Here is a 22,665-nt window from a genome sequence, read left to right on the forward strand (position 1 = left end):
GATCTGATATTCACTTCGGTAATGAAGATGAACGTAACTTTTAATAAGCAGGGGAAATTCCCAACTTTAAACAAATAACCATTTAAATGTTTAGGATGTTTGCATTGTAAGAATGTACAGCAAGACTTCTGATCAGATGATTTACTACTAATTCAATAGAATGTGAGGGAATACCAATCTGGCAGCACGATGGCTTCACTTTTTATGAATGAATGAATTTAATGTAATGTAATGTAATAATCCGACTGATTACGTCAGATTGACTAAGAAAGCATAACTAGAGTGTTACTAGTCATACCGTACTGGTCTCACCTGGCGAGCCGTACTCATGACGAGGTAGACGGCAGATCTTGGGCATCACCTCTATGAGGGTCTTCACATACTGCAGGACGGTGCCTTGCAACTGGAAAAGACAGATGGACAGGACTAGTGAAAAAAAAAGAAGTTATCTTAATTGTGGCAAATATTTAGTCCAAAAAATACATAAATTTGATTTTATGGGAGTGCAGTAGGGCTGGGACGGTTACCGCATTACCGCGGTCACGTGACTCCAACCGCGGGTCTGAGCTCGTCACCGTCATCACCGCAAAAAAAAACAAAAAAAACATTGGCCTGCACATGTGTGCACGTTGTGTCTAATGATATGGATTCATTGATTCTAATGACATGGATTATTTCTAATGATAGTGTGTCTTACATGGATTCAAGGTTTTCTAAACAAAACTTATCAAAAGATGGAGCAAATCCCTTTCGCGAGTTGGGGAGCGCAATGTTCCATGACACATAGCATTACATTCGTATTAGAGATGCGCGGATGGGCTATTATTATTTCATCCGCAACGGAACTGCAGCACAAAACGCATCATCTGTCCGCCATCCATCCGCACCAACGTTTTTTGATCAATTTTCGTTTTTTGAATTTTTTGATCAGTTTTAAGGTCTATGACCGATGCAAGGCGCTGCTGCCGCGAGGCTAGAAAGCTCTTGGCTGTTCTAGAAAGGAGACTGCGCATGCAGCAAAGATATCTAAAGGCTAAAGTCCCTAGTATAGCCTATTGGCTATGTTGTATCCTCAGAATATCAGCAGTGAACTCCGTCTCCGATGGGCGCACAAGTTTCGGTTCATTTATGAGACGAGCTCCAGTTCACGCGCAAGAGATCGCACCGTCGCTTCCACATCGTCCTGATTATATGTCTGCTATATTTGTATAATTCCAGGCAATTAGTTAATGAAACAGTGATTAAAATTAAGATACAATTTATACAAAACTAAATTTAATTTAAAGAAAGGCTTTCTACAAAACAAAACTTAATAAAGTGGTCAAAATCATGTCTGACCCATATGATCCTATCTTACTCATGGTGTTCACTTTTCATATAATCGACATAGATTAAATAAAAAATAACATTATATTATGTTAACATAAATATGGAATATCATTTTTGTAATTAAGACATGTTGGAAAAGCTGTTCATCTTTCATTTCGTTCAACATCATAATTCTCCTGAAAATGATGAATTCAATGCGAATGTATCTGAGAATATTCTTAAATTAGGAAATCTATTCAGTGATTGGTTCATGCCAAATTACAGCTTAATGAAAATCGGACTTTTTTTCGGATGTAGGTGAAAATATTTAACAAAGTCTGTCTAGAAAAAACGCCTTCTGGTGAGTGCGCGGAAGTCTGTCGGGGGTTTAAAGCGGTTTACCGCTATACCGCGGGAATATCTTGCTTTTCAACCGCGGTTAGAAAAAATCCATACCGCCCCAGCCCTAGAGTGCAGCGGCTAAGAGAAAGAGAAAATACATGAAAACTAAGCAGAGAGACAAAATACCAAGCTCTTGACTATTTTGAGAAGCTCCTCCATCACCACAGCGATGCCCTGGTAACCAAGAAGACGGCAGATTGTTTTGAAGTGTGGAGGACCCACAAAGTTCCTGTAGGAACTGTAGATGTGGGAGTAAGCAATGTTCAGAGGCTGAAAAACAGAGCGAGATGTTTATAAATAGACATCAGTGTTCTCTAGTACACTGTATGTAACAGATTCAAGTCTTTGGTTTTGTATCACATGAACTAATCTTGCTGCTTACAGACCTTGGAGCCATACAAGTAGTAAGGCTGGACATTGGCAGGCTTGTCCCTCTGAGGCTCCTGGGTGAATGGAATGGCTGTCCGCACAAACCTGTTCCATGAGATTCAACACTGTCATCTATAATGAACTGCATCAGTATGGATATGCATCTACAACTTCTGTTCACTGACCTGTTGGTGGAGCCATTGTAACAGTAGTTTGGTAAGAAGTCAAAGTTGAGTTCCCAGAAGACATGCAGCGTGATGCGCCCGTATGGAGCAGACACGTTGTGGTTGGCCTCACGGAACATGGCGTCAAAACTGTCCAGGGTCATGTGCTTAGAGAGCAGACGATGAGTCAACCGGTTGATTTCCATCAGCCATTCAAGCTCCTGAAACACACATGACCAAAACATAATTTTTATAAAACATAACAAGTCCTTAGAGTTTGGAGTCTTTACATTTCTAAATCATAACACTTTTGTCCTTCTAATATTAACCCTATAAAGACTACTGTATCATATTTGATACGCACATTTCTAAGGCCTCTAAATTGTCAACATGATCAAAACTTTGCCTTCTTTTGTCTGACTGATTTTTTAAGTAAAAGGCCTTTTAGTTTAATTCTAAAAACATCCCTCTTCAGGTTGTGGTTCGCATCTTTTAGTTGTGAAATCTTTAATGTTTTTATAAAGTATCTGTCTTTTATATTGTATATATGGTAATAAAGCATTTTTTTTTTTAGAAATATCATGTTAAAATGTGAGTATCAAACATGATACATCAGGCTTGTGAGGTCGAGGATGTTTATTTGTATATCTCTCAATCACCGTTACATTGATCTATACGTTTTGCCCCCCAAAATAAAAACTACAGAGCTTTGGTCATGAAACTAAGCCTTTACATATCCTCTTACTAAAACATTATTGGGAAATATAGAAAGACAACTGATATTAATATGAATGTCATATAAACATTATTATTATTGATCAGTTTGTGCCTCTGAATAAAACTGAAGCATTTTTTCCCTTTTTGAGCTCCATATTCTCAAAATTCTCCATAAAAGCCTGATGTTTCAAATATGATACTCGACAATAATACATATGCAAACTTTAACAAACTGTTTTATTTAAAAAAATATATATAACTATTTCTTATGTCAGGCTTTACAGGGTTAAAGCGATAGTTCACCCAAAAATGAAAATTCGGTCATAATTTCTTTCTTCTGCTGAACACAAAAGAAGATATTTTTCACAAAAGAATATGGATAAGTAAACAGTTGATGGGCACTATTGACTTCCATAGTAAGGGAGGAGGGGGATCAACTGTTTGGTTACCGACATTCTTCAAAATATCTTCTTTTGTGTTCAGCAGAAGAAAGATACAATACGAATTGGACCAACTTGACGGTGAGTAAATGATGATAAGATTTTAATTTTTGTATGAACTATCCTTTTAAGATGTCCAAATGGGTAAGAAAATAGCCTGCAAGTTTGTCACTCTGAATAAACAGATTATGATTATAAACACCAAAAACTGAGAGCATCAGTTTCTCACCACTATGGAGGTGAGGTCCTCGCTCTCAAAGCGGCTGATAGCCTGATCCAGTGATTTGTACATGGCTGCTGAGATCCTCTGGGTTATCAACCTGTTCAGGTCAATGGAACGACCCAGCAGCTATAAAACACAAAGACAAATATGCTATGTAAATTAACCTTTCCAGAGGATCCAGAGTGAATGTAAATCTGTTATTCATTAAAAACTGCAACATACATACTGTACTTGAAGATCATAACAACAGAGATGGGAATGCATTTAGAATTCATTAAATAGAAAAACAATTTTGAGTTGCCCATTCAAATGGTAGAATTGTGTGACACCTGCACATGTCTCTGTTTGAGCAGTGTCTCGTAGCGGTTTGAGGGCGGGTATGGAATGATCACACCATAGTTCTTACACTCCGCACGGAAGCGTTTGTCTAGGAGGACACTGTGAAGAAGAGAAAGAACCATAAAATCCATTCAAAGATTGAAAAATCCATCTAGCAGACTAATGTCCTCACTTTGACCTTAACTAGCATGAAAAACATCATTAACATTTGAAATAAGAAAGATTACCTTCCAGCCATTGCTTTGTAGTAGGCAAATATCTGGTCAGCTAACTTGTATACAAACTGATCGAAACACAGGTTGACCTAAAAAGAAAAAGAGTTTGCTTTAGTTTTTACTTAAGAGATATTTTTGAATGGAAGACATATTAATAAAAGGGTAGATACATCTGAGACACTCTACCTCGGCCTCTATCTCATCATAGAGGAACTGCTTCTTGAATTTAGTGAGGGCATAATAACCACTGTCATTATAAAGGTCCAACGGATACAACACATATCTGAGAGGGAAAAAACAGTTTTCTGTCAAAAATTATACATTCAGACAGACACAATTGATCAATGTTCATATACACTACTGTTCAAAAGTTTGGGGTTGGTAAGATTTTTTAAATGTTTTTGAAAGAAGTCACTTATGCAGTATTAATATTGTAAAATATTATGTAAAGGATAATAATGTACATCCAGCAGTTGTGCAAAATAAACTCCTCCATTGTGCAGCATTGCTATTGACGACAGCCATTATCTGGAAATAAATTACCTGGAATGTTGCACTGACCAATCGGAATTAAGCATTTCAGAGAGCGCATAATAATACAAATTAAAAAAACTAAGAACAATTTTCTATTTGAATATATTTTAAAATGCAATTAATTCCTGTGACAGTATTACTCCAGTCTTCAGTGTCACATGATCCTTAAAAAATCATTCTAATATGCTGATTTGTTGCTCAAAAAACATTTCTTATTATTATCAATGTTGAAAAGAGTTGTGCTGCCTAATATTTTTGTGGGAACTGTAATGTATATTTTTTCAGGATTCTTAGAATAGAAATAGAAATAGAATTTTCAAAAGAACAGCATTTATTTGTAACATTATTAGGGCTGTAGTCAACCAAAGAAATCCTTAGTCGACCAAAGTCTTGTCCTGCACAACGATTAGTCGACAAAAAAAAAAAAAAGAAAAAAAAAGATGCGATGTTTTGATTGAACATTTTTTAACAATTGTCATAGAGCATTTATAAAACAACAACGAAAAAACATCAAAAATACATAAAACTATAATAATAATAATACAATTCTTTGAAAATTAACTGCTTTTAACTGCAAAAAGTGATGAGCACTGTCCTAGGTCTATAGTAACAGTCACAATCGCGCAACTGACAACACCACACGCTACAAAAAATATAACTGCTATCTGCCACAATGAAAAATCCTAACAAAAGCTCTCGTTTATACAGGCTGTATGTTCTTCTTTACTTTCAAAGCTATGGGTTAACTTTTGTCCAGCCGATTTAGGCGTTTTAAAACAAACACACACAAAAACCCAAAGAGCCTAAAAAACAATCCTAATAATAATAGGTTGTATTGTAGGACCGCATTTAGGTTTATTTTCGTTTTGTTACATTATTTAGGCTATTTTCAAATGCGTAAAGTGTACAAATAAAAACAAAAACATATCAAGAAAACACAATCTATTGAGTCAGCATGATAAAGCCGTTAAAGGGACTGCTCACGTCTTTTGCGCGCTCAAGTTCGATTTCAAATGTAGGCGTGCGGTGTGCGCGCTCATGATGGAAGCAACGCGGTCGCGGTGAGACCTTTATACAGTCTATGGGTGCGACGCGCTCTTTTTTTCCAAGTGCGTCCACGCCGCATCGAGATAAAAAAATATAGTGTATAAAAACACAAAAACCGAAACAAGTAGCGTTCTAACTGAATGAAAGCTGAACTACCTATATCCCTTACTGAGCACGAAGCAGCAGCTCAGCCAGCCGTGTGAACCGAGTGTTCTATGTGTGTGCGCTAAACTCTGGCGCTGTTACAAAATAGCCTAAATTAAAGCATTTAAAGTTGGGGATAAACCATAGGCTAATTATATTTAGAATACAGTAATATTTAACTGCTTATAAAGGAATAATTATCAAGGAGTAAATCATGGAAAATTTCTTTTTATTGGTAAAAAAAAAAAAAAATGCAACTGGTCGACCAATAAGAATGTCAGTCGACCAAGACGGCATCGACCGATTAGTCGACTAAACGACTAAAGTTGACAGCCCTAAACATTATACATGTATTTTTCACTTTTGATCAATTAACTGCATGCTTGCTAAACGTATATCAATTTCTGTAAAAAAAAAAAAAAAAAACCTGATTGACCCGAACCTTTTGAATGGAAGTGTAACTTAATAACCAGTATGAACTTTATGTGTATGGCACATACTCCATCATGGAGGGCTCTTTGGTCTCCAGAATGTGATCGGTGAGGATCCAGGGCATGGACATCTCGATGGGGAACTGGATGCGACGGCCCATGGTGAGCTCCAGGAAGAACTCTCGGAACCAGAGTTGGGAAAGATCACAGCACTGCTGTAGGGCCTCTAACAGCCAATCAGGAGAGAATGAAAACATCATTAAAAGATTACAGCATTTCTCTCAGTCTATTCTCTTTCACCATGAAAACCATGAATATGCAGTTAAAGATGTTAGACTTGAAAAATACCACTAAAGTTCAGGAGGTGGGTGAAGAAGAAAGACTGCTTGTGGAAGTCCTCGATGGCCTGAACGATGGGGCCATCCAGACTGCTGCGGAGAGTCTTCTTAGAGCCACTTTTATCAGCGATGAGAGACTCTAGCATGGTGCGTACCATATAGAGCTGCAAGACAGGAAGGATCAGATACTACTCAGAACAAACTTTGCTTTACAGACAACACAACAAATATCATTAAATATCATCTATGTTGCAAAAATGATTTGACTGACCTGTGTGCTTGAGGGGCCAACAGCGCGACGAGGAACTTTGATATCAAAGCCTCCTTTGGGGTCCTTCTCTCCCTTTAGACACGGGTCATTAGGAGGTTCTCTTGCCCCTTCCCAATCACAGATGGTTTTACGAATAGCCTGAAGAACACTACAGGGAAGCAAGAAGATAAGTAATGCCTCAAAAAGTATATCATTTTTTATGTGGTGAACTTGTTACCTAATGAGGACGTTCTTCTTCTTGCGCACAGCCTGTCTGAGTGGCTCTCTCAGGGTAACCTGTGCAAAGTCCTGGAGGGCAGAGTAGATGGTGTGCCTGATGGCCTGGTTAAACACGCTCTCCATCCGGCCCATCAGAACCTGAAGACCCTTGATCATAGCAATGACCTCCACCAAGGCAAACTTCTCCTCACTGGTGTAGTTGTAGCGAGTAGCACGTTCATACTCCTCAGCTGTGCCCGGACAGTCCTTATTACAGAATTTATCGGTTGGGTGGACCAGTTTCCAGGAGTACTAGAGGAAGAGAAGATGGTTGAAATGCATGGCAAATGGAGAAGTGAAATGCTGAAAACTGTTTGCACGATCTCAGACGTACCACTTCCATGACATGAGTGCTCCACTTGGACAGGAGCTGCAGTCCTCTGAGCGCCAGGTCAAAGAGCTCCCTGTATTCCTCATCAGACTTCTGACTGTCCAGTCCAGAGCCGGTCACCACCTCACTGTTACTGTAGCGCGCCAGCTCAGAGATGAAGCGGATGTGGTCTTCTCTGATCTGCACCATCTGCTCGCACAGGTTATACTGCGGACTGATGCTGCTCTGAGTGCAGGTCCACCTGAGAGAGAGAGAGAGAGAGAGAGAGAGAGAGAGAGAGAGAGAGAGAGAGAGAGAGAGAGAGAGAGAGAGAGAGAGAGAGAGAGAGAGAGAGAGAGAGAGAGAGAGAGAGAGAGAGAGAGAGAGAGAGAGAGAGAGAGAGAGAGAGAGAGAGAGAGAGAGAGAGAGAGAGAGAGAGAGAGAGAGAGAGAGAGAGAGAGAGAGAGAGAGAGAGAGAGAGAGAAAGAGATGTACATTACCATTCAAACACTTGGGGTCTGTAAGATTATTTTTTTGAAGGTAAGGCTACATTTATTTGATCAAATCACTAAAAACAGTAATATTGTGTAATATTATTACAATTTAAAGTAATATATTTGAATACATTTTCAAATGTAATTTATTCCTGTGATGGCAAAGCTGAATTTTGAGTAGCCGTTACTCCAGTCTTCAGACACATGATACTTCAGAAATCATTCTAATATGCTGATTTCTTGCTCAAGAAACATTTGTTAATATCAATGTTGATTGATTAAAAAAAAAAATTGTGGAAAGAACAGCATTTTTTGAAACCGAAATCTTGGTTACACTTTATTTTAAGGTGACATACTTATATTGTACTTACTAAAATAAGTACTGAGTAATATTCATTAATATGTACTAACTATTGAGTTATGGTTAGTTATTTGTAATTATGCACAATTTACTGTTATTACTATAGTAAGTACACGTAGTAACGTGCTACTACGTCACCGTAAAATAAAGTGTTACCAACATTTTTTGTAACATTATAAATGTCTTTATCACTTATGATCAAATGTGTCCTTGCTGAGTACAAGTATTAAAAAAACTTTAAAGGTTTACGCTAAAGGCCCTAAAGGTTACGCTAATGATGCAAGCCCAAAAATAACTGTTTCCTTTTTATAAACCAGTCAAGTAATGCTGAAAAGCGAACTAGCATCACAGAGAAAGCAACCGTAATGCTTTTAAATCATGCAGGACATCTATTCATCTGGGCCTGTATTTATCAAGCCTCTGAGAATTACTCACAAAAACATTGCTAAGAATTGCTCAAAAAGGCTCAAAGCTATACGCTTAAAAGTTAGTTATCAAGCATCTCACTCATAATTTGAGTAAAGTGTAGGACTAAATCTTAAGTGTCAGTCTTAGAGATGATTCACAACACTTTGCTGTGCCATAAACAGGATTTTGGATGACGACATTGGCATGGACCAATTACTGAATAGATTTCCTTATTTAACAATATTCTCAGATAAATTCACATTGAATGGTGAAATTCCTAAGAGGAGTTCACAAACATTTGACAATAAACAATTTTCAAGAGAATAAATTATGATATACCAACCCGATCTCATGAAATGCGTCTCTATAGCGTGCAATGTGTTTATCATGCAATTTATACACGAAAATCAGTTTTTACATTCATATGACACGTACTGTAAACCCATTGGGTAGGATTAGTGGCATACGTGCGTATTACACGCCATAAAGTGCGTATCACATTTCCGCGTATAAATTGCATGATATTTAAACTAACAATACCGTTTGATTAACAGCTCATCGTCAAACATTCAAAACATTCTTCCTCTCCTGAAAGATTTGCGCATGTCTCTGTCTCCTCAGTGCCATCACAAGCCCCTACTGGCAACTCCTAACCACTTGAGAGACCTCTCGAGCTGTCTTAAATAACTGGGAGAGTAAGAGTGATTCTTAGCTTTAAGATATTTGATAACTTGCTTTTATACTTAAGTTGGAAATTTCATGAATTCTCAGCACTTAAGACTAAAATGGCACATTGAGAAGCTTGATAAATACGGGCCCTGATCTTTAGTAGTAGATGGTCACTCACTTGGACTTGTTCTCTTCATAGTGGGCACTTGTTTCTATATACCGTGACAGCTCGATCTGCATATCTCCAAACAGGGGCACAACCTGGAGCTTTCAAGCAAACAGACATTAGACTCTGAGGATTATGACAACAACAAACAAAATCATGAGAACCAGACAGTTTGTCTTCACCTTAAAGAACTTGTCGATTTTGCTGAGGTTTATCCTTTTCTTTGCATCCAGCTTATAGATGTTGCTGACATTTCCGTCCATCAAGTACAGGCCAAAACCCATGACCTGAAACATAGAGCCGTGCCTTCATTTGTGAAGTCCTCTTTCAGCAAAGTCTTAAACACTTCAGCAGGAATGGATGCGCTCACCTTTAGCAGCATGTGTTTCTCACTGGGGGTCAAGTACATCTTGTTCTCATAGTAATCCACACAGATGTTGACAATATCAGCCAGCAGCTCCTCATAACCTGGGATCACCTCCAGCTGCTGGTGCAGACACTGCACAAACATCACACAAAACAACACTGAATGTCAATGTCCAAATGAAAGGTGAACAGAGAAGCTTTGGGGGAAGGCAAGGTTATCCATAAATTTTTTTTTTAAACGTTCATTTCAGGCTGTTCCACACAATTATAGCTTTTTATAGAGTTATATACACAATTATATAGAAACTGTATGGACCACTTTTATGCTGCCTTTCTGGTATTTTTTTTTAGCCTTTATTGGAGTTTAAAAGCCTTAGTCAGAATGAACCGTCATTGAATTGCAAGAACTACTTAAAAATGAACAGCACACAAATGTGGAATGACATGAAAAATGTAAAACAAATAAAGTTGATAGAGAATATAAAAAAAGACAATGTATATTTTTGGGTGAATTATTTAAGAATTATAATATTTTATAATTATTTGTATAATTATATATGGTAAATGGACTCGCCCGTCGGTGTATGAATGAGTGAGTGAATGGGTGAATGTGAGGCAAATTGTAAAGCGCTTTGGTGGCCATTGGGTCTGTGAAAGCGCTATATAAATGCAGTCCATTTACCATAATTATATATGTAAATATGACCATATTTGAAGTTAAATGTACCTGTGTAATTCTGTTGTGATTGGCTAAAAACATAGAGAGGTTTTGGGACTCCTGGATGGACTGTGGGTCAGCCATCTTTCTCAGGAACTGAGCCGCTCTGTAAAAAAAATTGTGATAAAAAAATATTGTGATTGTGAACATACGTACATACACACACACACACACACACACACACACACACACACACACACACACACACACACACACACACACACACACACTTTATACACTATACTTTCTATTCATCAAATGTGTGAGTTCTGGAAAATCACTTTCCCTTTAACGTAAGCATGACCCTGTAATACCTTTTGTAAGCAGAGTGGTCATTTTTCACACTGCACTTCATGTTCTTCAGTTCGTCCAGCACAGCAAACATGTTGATGAACTTTCCTAAAGTGAGCAGGTAGGCCTCGGACACAAAGTCCTTCCTCCTTTCAGCGTGACACAGTCGCTTTACCTCGCTGCAAAAACGTTCAATGGCCTTCCGCTAGAAGGAGGGATATCAATGTTAACGCTGTGTACTGGTGAAATGTCATGATTCTCAACCCCAATTTCGCTAGCACGGAAAAAACTAATATGCTATTTATTACAGTCCTTTATTTAAAAAGTTAAATATAAATAAATTAAATTGCATGTAATCTTCAAGTATTTCTTAATTTACTTAATAATAATTAAGAGCCTAAAATACACAAGCAATAACATTAAGAGAAATGAGCGTTTCTTTTTCTTGTCAGTATTGTTGTTTGACGAACATGACATTTAAGAATGAATAAATATTGAAAAGTGTTCAAAGAGTTTAATTCCTCTCTCACCTGGAAGTACATGAACTTCATGAGTTTGGTGACCTCAGGTTCCAGCACCTCCACAGTCTTCTCATAGATCTCCACCCGATTTGGCTGCTCGTTGCACTTCACCTGAGATACACAAGAGGGCCGACATTAAAATGGCTGGATTCAGAACTGAGAATGTGAATAATGATGAGCCATTTTATTTTGTTAGTGCAGGGTAGTCATGTTGTTGAACTTGGTCATTTCAATTTTATCTTTTAGGGGTTAAGGGGTTCAGACTATCTTCAAACAAAGAGAAAATGGTGGAGAGCATTTAAAATAGTCCATTCACGAAAGACAAGATTTAACACTTTTTGAATGCTGGCACTTGGCAGAAATATATAAAAAAAATACTTCAATAAATCTATGCATACGTAAATTGATACAATAACTAGCATTTTCAATAACTAGCATAGTTCTTCTTCCTGATAGTAAAGGTGTATATGGGCTAGTAGGGTAAACTGTGCATGAATTTTACTAGAGTACTGAGAATGCACCTCTAATGTCATGTGTGTGTGTGTGTGTGTACCTGAGGAATGGCTCTGGAGCAGCTCCTCCAGGTGTACAGCATGACCGCATACTCATGACCCTCCTCCAGCATTTCATTCTGAGAGGAAAAACAGTTTGAAAAAGAGGAAATAGAACAACAGCTATAGGAACCACAAACAAACTCCTGTGAATTCAGTTTAAATGTGCGGTTAATACATTTTATGACCTCATGCTTAGAAACGACAATCCATCAGGCACTTATTTGTTGGAATTCACCATTATTACTATGTAGTATAGCTAGATGTACATTTCCTGAAATAATTCCCAGCACTTACAAGTTAAAACCCAATTATAGACAGAGGGAGAAAGAGAGAAACCAACACGGCAAAACTAGATTGCTCCATTATAATCACCAGAGCACTTGTAGTCTAGACAGTTTCGTTGATTAGAGTGGTAACATGCATTCAGTGTAGACCGAGTCCCTAATTATGCTCCACTTTCCATTAATAAATCATGTAACCTGGATTTCTGCCAATCACAATGCAGCAAGTATTACAATTAGGGCTTTGCAAAACTAAGCATGTGCAAAACTGACTAGTCAGTGGGTTGCCTAAACAACTACGGTAGTCATCAGTGTACTGTATGTTTACACGACAACGTTGTATTAAAAATTAAAGTTTTTCTTTTGCGTTTTTGAAAAGTTTTGAAAAGTTGGCGATGTCACTTTGTAAAGAAGCACTACACAGTACACGGCTATAGACTGAACGGCGTAATACGCATGTGCATGAAGTCACAGTTTTCACAAATTTGCGTTTTTGTAGTTTACATGGAGACGATGACGTCGTTGTTGTGTAAATGAATGACCAAAACGGATAAAAAGTTTTCAATTCTTTTTTTGAAAAAGGGTGTTCGTTTCTGATTTGCCAGCCGCTGTGAGTGTGTGTTAGAAATCATGAATGGTGAGAGAACATTGTGCTTGGTACGTTTACCATCTTCAAACCAAACTTGGGTCTCCAGCCAAGTTTAAATCCCATCTGGCTAGCGCGCCTCCCATAATGTTTAAGCATTAGGTCTGTTGACGGAGTCTTTTGTGGCTGTTCGAACACATTCGACCACATGAGCGTTTACACTACGAAAGCAATCCAATTAAATGCGTTTTCGACTACCTCTGGAAGTGGTCAAAAGTGGACAAGCTCAAAAAGTTTCATACCCTGTTTACACCTGTATTTAGTGTCGTCCACTTGTGGACGATTGACCAAGATGCATTTTAATACCAGGAAATAGGGCCTATGAAACGTGAATGGAGTATGCACAGTAAGCAAGTTGATTTAAATGTGGAAAAGTGAGAAGATAATAATATCTAGGGCTGTATTCAACCAAAGAAATCCTTAGTCGACCAAAGTCTTGTCCTGCGCAACGATTAGTCGACTAAAAAAAAAGAAAAAAAGACGCTATGTTTTGATTGAACATTTTTTAACAATTGTCATAGAGCATTTATAAAACAACAACGAAAAAACATCAAAAATACATAAAACTATAATAATAATACAGTTCTTTGAAAATTAAGTGATTTTTTTTAACTGCAAAAAGTGACGAGCACTGTCCTAGGTCTATATAGTAAGAGTCACAATCGCGCACCTGACCACACCACACGCTACAAAAAATATAACTGCTATCTGCCACAATGAAAAATCCTAACAAAAGCTCTCGTTTATACAGGCTGTATATTCTTCTTTACTTTCAAAGCTATGGGTTAACTTTTGTCCAGCCGATCTAGGAGTTTTAAAACAAACACACAAAAAAACCCAAAGAGCCTAAAAAACAATCCTAATAATAATAAGTTGTATTGTAGGACCTCATATAGGTTTATTTTCGGTTTGTTACATTATTTAGGCTATTTTCAAATGGGTCAAGTGTACAAATAAAAACAAAAACATATCAAGAAAACGAATCGGTTACCTAACGTAACCTCGGTTCTCTCTAGAAGAGGGAACGAGTATTGCGTAAGCTAGCTTACGCTGCGGGAAAGATTCATCTTTGCTGAGAGTTTGAAGCCAAAAAATTATTTCATAATTTGTATCCATTGACAACGCAGTTCCTCTGCGGCAGACCTAGAGCAGGCTAGCTAGCAGCTCATTGGTTCGCTCAGAGAGAACTGCTTAAGCCTATGGGAGAGCGGGGCTGAACCCGCTGCCAATGAGAAGCGCCCGCGCGCTCATTGCATCATGGCCCGCCAGAATGGGCGTGGCTATGGTGTATATAACAGTCTCTCCCAGGCTTATATGTTGATTTATTTCAGCGTGAAGCGAAACGCTAGTAGCGCAAGCACGGCCGGGAACGCAATACTCGTTCCCTCTTCTAGAGAGAACCGAGGTTACGTTAGGTAACCGATTCGTTCTCTTACGAGAGGTTCTCTCGTATTGCGTAAGCTAGCTTACGCTGCGGGAACACCTGGTCAACGCAGTGCGCGCTATGAATCCACTCATGAATCCCAGGGTGATACCGGGGGATTTTTAACGTGGAGTGAATGTAATATGAGGCCGGCAGAGCGGGCACATGAAGTATATACATAAGCATCTAAGGAGAGCACAAGGGGCGAACCGGTTGTGTGAGGGACTCCCAGTAATGCAGCTTCTTAGGGAGCTGGTCGTTAGACAGCTAGTAATTTTGCCTGCAAGGCGGGAACTTCCAAGTTGTAAAATCTGACAAAAGTGGACGGGGAGGCCCATCCCGCGGCCACACAAATGTCATGAATGGAAATTCCACAGGACCATGCCCACGGTGAGGCCATGCCTCTAGTGGAGTGCGCCCTGATGCCCAGAGGGCAGGGCAGGCATTTAGATGCGTAAGCAGAGGCGATAGCGTCTACTATCCATCTAGACAGTGTCTGTTTAGAGGCGGCCAGACCTTTGGTGCGCCCCCCAAACGACACGAAAAGCTGCTCAGCGCGTCTGAACGCGGCGTAGTGTACAATCTCAGAGCCCGCACCGGGCAGAGGAGATTGGCGTCGCGCTCACTATCGGATGAAGGCAGAGCCGATAGGGAAATAATCTGAGCCCTGAACGGGGTACCAATCGCCTTCGGGACATAGCCATGCCTAGGTTTGAGAATGACAACAGAATCATTCGGTCCAAACTCGAGACACGCGGCGCTGGATGAGAGCGCGTGAAGATCCCCCACGCGTTTTACTGAGGACAGAGCCGTCAGAAAAACGGTTTTGAGCGAGAGGTATTTTAGGTCCACAGACTCGAGCGGTTCGAACGGGGGTGCTTTCATAGCTTCGAGAACTATAGAAAGATCCCAGATAGGAACCGAAGGGGGGCGCGGAGGGTTCATCCTCTTAGCTCCCCTGAGGAAGCGGATGACTAACTCGTCTTTGCCCAGGGACTGAGCGCGTCGGGGTTCAGAGAACGCCGCGACGGCTGCCACGTAAACCTTGAGAGTGGAGGGGGACCTGCCCTTGTCCAGCATCTCTTGAAGGAAAACAAGCAAAGACGGCACCTCGCGTGACCGTGGGTCCAGATGTTTGTCGGTGCACCATTTTGAGAACACAGACCATTTAGACGCATAGAGCCTTCTCGTGGAAGGTGCTCTAGCCTGTATGATAGTGTTTCTTACTCCCTCTGGCAAATCGACGAATAGTCGTTGATCACCCATGCATGTAGCGCCCAGCGCCGTGGATGGGGGTGCCAGATCGTGCCGCGAGCTTGAGAGAGGAGATCTGCTCTGACTGGGATGGGCCACGGGGCTGTCTGTGACAGCTGAGTGAGCTCCGGAACCCAATTCTGACTCTCCCAACGCGGGGCTATGAGGAGCACCGAGTGGCGTGTGTCCCTGATCCTCTGAATTACCTGTGGTAGCAGAGCGATCGGAGGGAATGCATAGAGCGGGCGGCGAGGCCATTCCTGGGCTAGCGCGTCCTCGCTCCTTGAAAAAAATATTGGGCAGTGAGCGTTCTCTTCTGACGCGAAGAGGTCCACTTCTGCTCTGCCGAATAGCCGCCACAGTATTTGGACCGTTTGTGTGTTCAGGGACCATTCTCCTGAGGAGATGAGGTTCCTGGACAGTATGTCTGGACCGTCGTTCAGATGGCCCGGCACATGCGTCGCTCTGAGCGAGAGCAGGCGGCTCTGAGACCAAACTAAAATGCGGTGTGTCAGTAGGAAGAGATTCCTGGATCTGACACCGCCCTGACGGTTGAGATAGGAGACCACAGCCATGTTGTCCGAACGGATCAGGACGTGGTGTCCCCGAATGAGCGGGAGGAAGCGCGAGAGCGCGTTCTCGACCGCAAGCATTTCCAGACAGTTTATGTGTAAGAATGGCCGAAGGCCGGTGAGCCCTCGCAGACTGCACCCCAACCCGTGTTGGATGCATCTGTCGAGATGACTTTTCGGCGGGAAAAGGTCCCCATCGTGACGCCCTGCCGAAACCATTCTGCTACTGTCCATGGCTGCAGCGCCGTGAGACATGTCTGCGTAACTCTGATCAGCTGGCGGCCCGTGTTCCACGCGCGGTGGGGTACACGGCTGTTTAACCAAAGCTGAAGCGGGCGCATGTGCAGAAGGCCCAGCTGAAGCACAGCGGAGGCTGAGGCCATGTAACCCAGCATCCTCTGAAAAGTTTTCAGAGGTGTGCGGGTGCCCATCTGAAACGAGGCGGCCAGTCGCTGAACACTGCGCGCGCGCTGTGTGGACAGGCGAGCCGTCATCGTGACAGAGTTCAAATCTATTCCTAGAAAGGAAATCGATTGACTGGGTTGAAGGGAGCTCTTTGTCCAGTTGACAGAGAGGCCCAGCGTTTTCAGATGGTCGAGGAGAACTGCGCGGTGCGACAGAAGCTCCGTCTGTGATTGGGCCAAAATCAGCCAGTCGTCCAGATAATTCAATATGCGCAGCCCCTGGCTCCGCAGGGGGGCAAGCGCCGTATCCATGCACTTCGTGAATGTACGGGGCGCCAGGGATAAGCCGAACGGGAGAACGGCGTATTGATAAACATGACCCTCGAAGGCGAAACGTAAGAATGGCCTGTGACGGGGATTTATCTGGATCTGAAAATAGGCGTCTTTCAGGTCTAGAGAGACGAACCAGTCCCCCTGGCGCACCTGCGCGAGGAGTTTCCTGGTAGTGAGCATCTTGAACGGTCTCTTCATGAGCACTTTGTTCAAAAACCTGAGATCTAAAATCGGTCTGAGGCCGCCGTCTTTCTTGGGAACCAGAAAATAACGGCCGTAAAACCCCGACTCGGTCATAGATGGTGGGACTCTCTCTATGGCGCCCTTTTGCAACAGCGTCGCAATTTCTGAGCGGAGCGTGCCGGCGGCCAGCGGGCTGACAGTAGATTCGAGCCGAGCGCGCGCACGAGGCGGGCGGCGGCGAAACTGTAGCAGATAGCCGTTCTTTATAATGCTTAGCACCCACGGGGAAATGCCTGGAATGGCTTCCCACGCTTTGGAGCATGCGGCTAGTGGCCGAATGGCTATATCGCCCTGATTGCTGCACATAGCGGGCTGGACACAGTGTGTGGGCGCGCTTTGAATGTGTGTGGCAACGGGATTTGCACTCAGAGAGGAGTCTATGGGCCGTGAAACAGAGCGAGCAGAGAGGGGACACGCGCATGAGCTCGTGGGCGTGTTTATGTTCTCTGATATTAGAGCGGGCTGTGCCCGTTTCATGTGATGGGGCTCTGAGAGAGACACGGGATATGTTATGCTTGTGTGTATGGGTGAACACATGATTGTGGGCACATTTTCTACACAACTGGCATATTTTCTCTTTTTGAGATTTCTCTGGGTAGCCGTGAAAACGGCTTTTTGTCGCTCGCAAGCGGGCTGGGACACCGGCTTGTTTGTGGCGGTCAACACTACAGCAGTCGGCGAAACAACGGGGACTGGCAGAGGGCGAAGCTTTGACGGCGGTCCGGCCGCAGCGGGAGAGCGCCGTCGTTTTCTTAACTTTGCTAGGCAGACTTCTGATGATCAGGCTTCAGCGTGATCTTGGGTCGCGGGCCCCGTGGGGGCGGCGGTCTGCGGCGGCTGTCAGAGCGAGAGCGAGGGCGGCCGCCCTGTCTGCGCTGGGCTGTTTGAGTCTGCGGAGGAGGGCGCTGTGGTGGAGCTCTGGCAGGAGGCTCGCGAGAGCGGCCTGCGGAAGAGCTAGCGCGGCGGGGCAGAAACAAATTCATGGCCTGAGTGGCTTTCTGGACCTCGGAAAAGCGATCGACGATTCCCGTGACAGCAGATCCAAAAAGGCCCGTCGGGGAGAGGGGCGCGTTAAGAAACGCGGCGCGCTCAGAATCTCCCATGTCGGCGAGCGTGAGCCATAAGTGTCTCTCGGATACACAAAGGCCATGCATCTCCCCAGAGCTTGTGCGGCGGCTTTAGTGGCGCGAAGGGCGAGGTCCGTAGCACTTCTCAGATCCGTGACAGCGGGGGAGGGGTTTCTACCGCTCTCGGCCCATTCACGGAGAATATCGCTCTGTAACACTTGGAGGACAGACATAGAATGCAGCGCTGCGGCGGCCTGACCGGCGGCGGCGTAGGCGCGAGCATGAAAGCTCGAGGTCGCTCTGCAAGCTTTCGAAGGAAGCGTGGGGGAAGAGCGCCATCTAGCAGAGGGCGGGCAGAGGTGTGCGGCGACCAAGTCCTCAACGGGCGGCATGGCTGAATAACCTTTTTCGGCGGCTCCGTCATATCGGAGCGGTTTCTAGCCGAGAGCGGGGCATTCCAGGACTTCGTCAGCTCTGTGTGAAGTTCAGGCAGGAATGGGGCGGCCCGGTTGCACGCGGGGGTCGAGCGCCGATGAAAAAAGCTGCCGTCCATCCGGTTCGGGGCCTGCTCGGGTGGAGGAGACCACTCGAGACCGAGGCGTTCGACGGCCTGTGAGAGGAGGCGCATTAGTTCCTCCTCTATCCCGGCGCGGATCCCCGCCGACTCTCTCGTGGATCCGAGAGATGACCATTCCTCACTGTCTGACGCGAGCAGTGAACAGGAATCCTTCTCCTCCGCGGCGTCATCGGAAGCGACAGAGCGGCCACTCGGCGGCAACTGAATGTCCGGCTGGGGCGGGGAGGGAGAGCGGGAAGCGGGAAGCGGCGGCGGCGGCCCGCATGGTTCCGCAGGGGGCTCCGGCGGCCTCTGGGAGCGGCGTTTCTTTTTACGCGGCGAAGAGAGAGGCGGCGCGGGAGCGGATTTTGCCGCCAGAAGTCGTGCCCGCAGGGACGACAACGGCAGGCTCTCACAGAAGTCGCATCCTCCATCCGCGAGGGCGAGTTCTGCGTGCTCGAGTCCCAGGCAGAGAGCGCAAACGACATGGCGGTCTCCGTCCTCGAGAGGAGCGCGGCAAGAGCCGCAGGAAAAACGAGACATCTTTAAAAAGACGCTCGGCTCTTTTAGATATAGAGAAAAGAAGGATACAGTCGTCGGATGGCGCTAGCTTGCAGGGCGGCTGAAGGTGGCGAAGACCGCCGGCTTCTTCAGGGTCCGGGAGCTCGCTAGAGTGATGCCTTCTCGACGGCGACGGCTTTTCTCAGGACAGCAGAAGCGTGTAGCTTGCTGAAGATGAAATGAATCAACATATAAGCCTGGGAGAGACTGTTATATACACCATAGCCACGCCCATTCTGGCGGGCCATGATGCAATGAGCGCGCGGGCGCTTCTCATTGGCAGCGGGTTCAGCCCCGCTCTCCCATAGGCTTAAGCAGTTCTCTCTGAGCGAACCAATGAGCTGCTAGCTAGCCTGCTCTAGGTCTGCCGCAGAGGAACTGCGTTGTCAATGGATACAAATTATGAAATAATTTTTTGGCTTCAAACTCTCAGCAAAGATGAATCTTTCCCGCAGCGTAAGCTAGCTTACGCAATACGAGAGAACCTCTCGTAAGAGAACACAATCTATTGAGTCAGCATGATAAAGCCGTTAAAGGGACTGCTCACGTCTTTTGCGCGCTCAAGTTCGATTTCAAATGTAGGCGCGCGGTGTGCGCGCTCATGATGGAAGCAACGCGGTCGCGGTGCGACGCGCTCTTTTTTTTCCAAGTGCGTCCACGCCGCATCGAGATAAAAACATAAAGTGTATAAAAACATAAAAACCAAAACAAGTAGCGTTCTAACTGAATGAATACAGCTAAACTACCTATATCCCTTACTGAGCAGCACGAAGCAGCAGCGCAGCCAGTCACAGGTGCGAACCGAGTGTTCTATGTGTGTGCGCTAAACTGTGGCGCTGTTACAAAATAGCCTAAATTAAAGCATTTAAAGTTGGGGATAAACCATAGGCTAATTATATTTAGAATACAGTAATATATAACTGCTTATAAAGGAATAAATATCAAGGAGTAAATCATTGAACATTTCTTTCTATTGGTAAAAAAAAAAAAGCAGCTAGTCGACCAATAAGTATGTCAGTCGACCAAGACGGCATCGACCGATTAGTCGACAGCCCTAATTATATCAGTAAGTATAAGGGTGTGATTTTCATAGGCCTGCATTGTTCATCTTAAAAAAACTATATATAGTCCTAAATCCAAGTTTAGAGATGCCACGGCATTCATCCAGGCCTACAACTCTGCGCTCATTAGAGCTTTAGCAGAAGGTAGCTGAAGCAAACAGTACCTCCAGTCCTTGAGGACTTCTCTATTTCTCTGACTAACATGAGCTACTGTTTGACAGTCCAAGCACATCCACGAGCCACTGAGCTGTGTGAGGAAGAGGTGGACTAGCTGCATCAATCTCAATTCAATCCTGCATAAAGCCCAAACCCCCACACAAACAAAACAGCAATCATAAACTAGACAAGGGTGGCTTTGTGAAACGGTGTATGTCCTGCTAAAACAGAATTGAAACTGATGGGGTTTTGATATGGCACAAACCACCTTGCCCAGATTTCACATGCTGACCCTTAAATAGTCATCACTGTTGCAAATCTGTTAATGCTTTTTGAGTTGTTCTGAAAAATGGATGTTCGTTTTAAAACGAGGGAACAAATGATTACATTGTGTGCACGATTTACTTAAAACGAGTGAACGAATTAGTAAATCGTGGCCACAATTTACTAAAACGAAAGAACGCATTCTTAATTCATGGCCACTATATATTTATATTTTCCTGCATGTCATGTGCAGGGCTCCGTACAATCCGCACAAGTTTAGCATTATGAAATTCCTTCTTTTTAAGTTCTTGAAAACCAAGTTCAAATTTACACTGATTTGACATACAATTATACATAGAAAACGGAGTTGTTTTTTGTAGTAGATTGCACTATAATCACTGAACGCATAATTGCTCAAGAAACATTTCCTATTATTATCAATGCTGAAAACAGTTTAATATTTTTGTGTGATACATTTTTTCAGGATCCTTCGATGAATAGAAAGTTAAAAAGCATAGCATTTATTTGAAAAAAATCTTTTGTAACATTATAAATGTGTTTAATTTAGCGCAACCTTGCTGAATAAAAAAGAAAGTATTACTTTCTTTTAAAAAACATTTTTCCATCTACAAACTTTTGAACGGTTGTATGTTTTAACAACATACAACATAACTTATTATTGGCCAACACAAATGCTGATTCGTGTTTTAAAAGTGATATTTTAATGTATTGTATATGAATTGGAAGAATCGCTACGCTCCATTTGGTACTGTGGTATTTCACAGAATGTAATGGTATTGACAGTTTACATGTTGATTTTTATTTATTTATTTATCACAGAACCTAAAAATATGTTAATGTCTTGGTGAACTGCACTGCTCAGGGCTGATTTAAATATCACTGTGGCAAAGAAAAGCCTACATTAGATAAACTGAATGACTGTTTCTGCTTCTCAGTGCCCTTCTGATAAAGATTTCAGTAAGAACCATAAAGAGCAGCTTTGTTGTAATGCAACATCCTTTTGTTATTGCTGCCCTGGTCACATGACCAGCCATCCTAATGTGCTGTTTCACAAAGTGTCCTTCTACTTACCATGCTGGAGTGCACAGTGGCCTGTTCAATGTAGCGGGCAATACCAGTGACAAACGCATTTCTGTCCTCAAAGTTGGTGTCAAAGTTTGCCTAGAAACAAACAGAAGGCCAGTAAAATTTTACTGTGAAGTGTGAATTTAATATCCTACTTCAAATATTGAAATGCATTTGTGTTATGTATACTTGTTGTGTTAAATGCATAAGGGCCTGTACCTGGTACATGATGGAGGATGGTGGGGGTTCGATGCATGGCTGCTGGTCTGGGAGGGGAAGCTCCTCCAGCAGGTCCACATTGGACAGCGCATCCTCCAGGGTCACGTGGGTTGTCATGGCGACACAGGTTCACTCACAAAACAGCCCAATCTGAAACAAGAATAGACCATGAGCTTCATCATCATCATACAGAAGGTGCTGCACTCAGCACTTCAACTCTATATTTAAGTGAAACGCAGTCTACAAAACACTGGCATTTGAAAAGGGAAATGTCATGACTTTCAAGAAATCCCTCTAGTTAAAGTCTTTCACTGGTTTCACTGCACAAGTCTCAAAACACAAGTGCTGCTGTGGCTGCCAAGACTTTATTAATCAGGGCTGCGACCGATTTTTTCAATAAATGAAACTAATATGATAAAGGGGTAGTCGATATGCAGTGGCGGAGCCAGAGGGGGGTCCGGGGTGTTTTTATTTGCTACTG

The 22,665-nt window shown here is 42.9% G+C and overlaps 1 protein-coding gene across 4 annotated transcripts in view; it reads right to left on the reverse strand.

The window, feature by feature from the left end:
- The window catches only part of cyfip2 (cytoplasmic FMR1 interacting protein 2), a 53,286-nt gene that overhangs the window by 16,015 nt on the left and 14,606 nt on the right, over positions 1-22,665 (reverse strand). For 3 of the 4 annotated variants that reach the window (XM_056258567.1, XM_056258566.1, XM_056258569.1), the window contains exons 2-23: positions 22,185-22,334; positions 21,972-22,061; positions 12,058-12,135; positions 11,514-11,615; positions 11,007-11,188; positions 10,702-10,798; positions 9,979-10,107; positions 9,791-9,895; positions 9,621-9,709; positions 7,535-7,772; positions 7,160-7,452; positions 6,943-7,090; positions 6,682-6,835; positions 6,403-6,559; positions 4,364-4,460; positions 4,190-4,266; positions 3,953-4,061; positions 3,630-3,749; positions 2,265-2,464; positions 2,097-2,184; positions 1,837-1,980; positions 313-403 (exon numbers count right to left, since the gene is read on the reverse strand). In XM_056258567.1, coding sequence (XP_056114542.1) covers positions 313-403; positions 1,837-1,980; positions 2,097-2,184; positions 2,265-2,464; positions 3,630-3,749; positions 3,953-4,061; positions 4,190-4,266; positions 4,364-4,460; positions 6,403-6,559; positions 6,682-6,835; positions 6,943-7,090; positions 7,160-7,452; positions 7,535-7,772; positions 9,621-9,709; positions 9,791-9,895; positions 9,979-10,107; positions 10,702-10,798; positions 11,007-11,188; positions 11,514-11,615; positions 12,058-12,135; positions 21,972-22,061; positions 22,185-22,301 — 2,905 coding nt within the window. In that variant the 5' untranslated portion in view covers positions 22,302-22,334. The remainder of the gene's footprint in view (positions 1-312; positions 404-1,836; positions 1,981-2,096; positions 2,185-2,264; positions 2,465-3,629; positions 3,750-3,952; positions 4,062-4,189; positions 4,267-4,363; positions 4,461-6,402; positions 6,560-6,681; positions 6,836-6,942; positions 7,091-7,159; positions 7,453-7,534; positions 7,773-9,620; positions 9,710-9,790; positions 9,896-9,978; positions 10,108-10,701; positions 10,799-11,006; positions 11,189-11,513; positions 11,616-12,057; positions 12,136-21,971; positions 22,062-22,184; positions 22,335-22,665) is intronic. The other variant, XM_056258568.1, reaches the window with a different exon arrangement.

Source organism: Rhinichthys klamathensis, unplaced genomic scaffold (assembly GCF_029890125.1).
Source record: "Rhinichthys klamathensis goyatoka isolate OS25496 unplaced genomic scaffold, OSU_Roscu_1.1 h1tg000153l_1, whole genome shotgun sequence".
NCBI classification, from domain to species: Eukaryota; Metazoa; Chordata; class Actinopteri; order Cypriniformes; family Leuciscidae; genus Rhinichthys; species Rhinichthys klamathensis.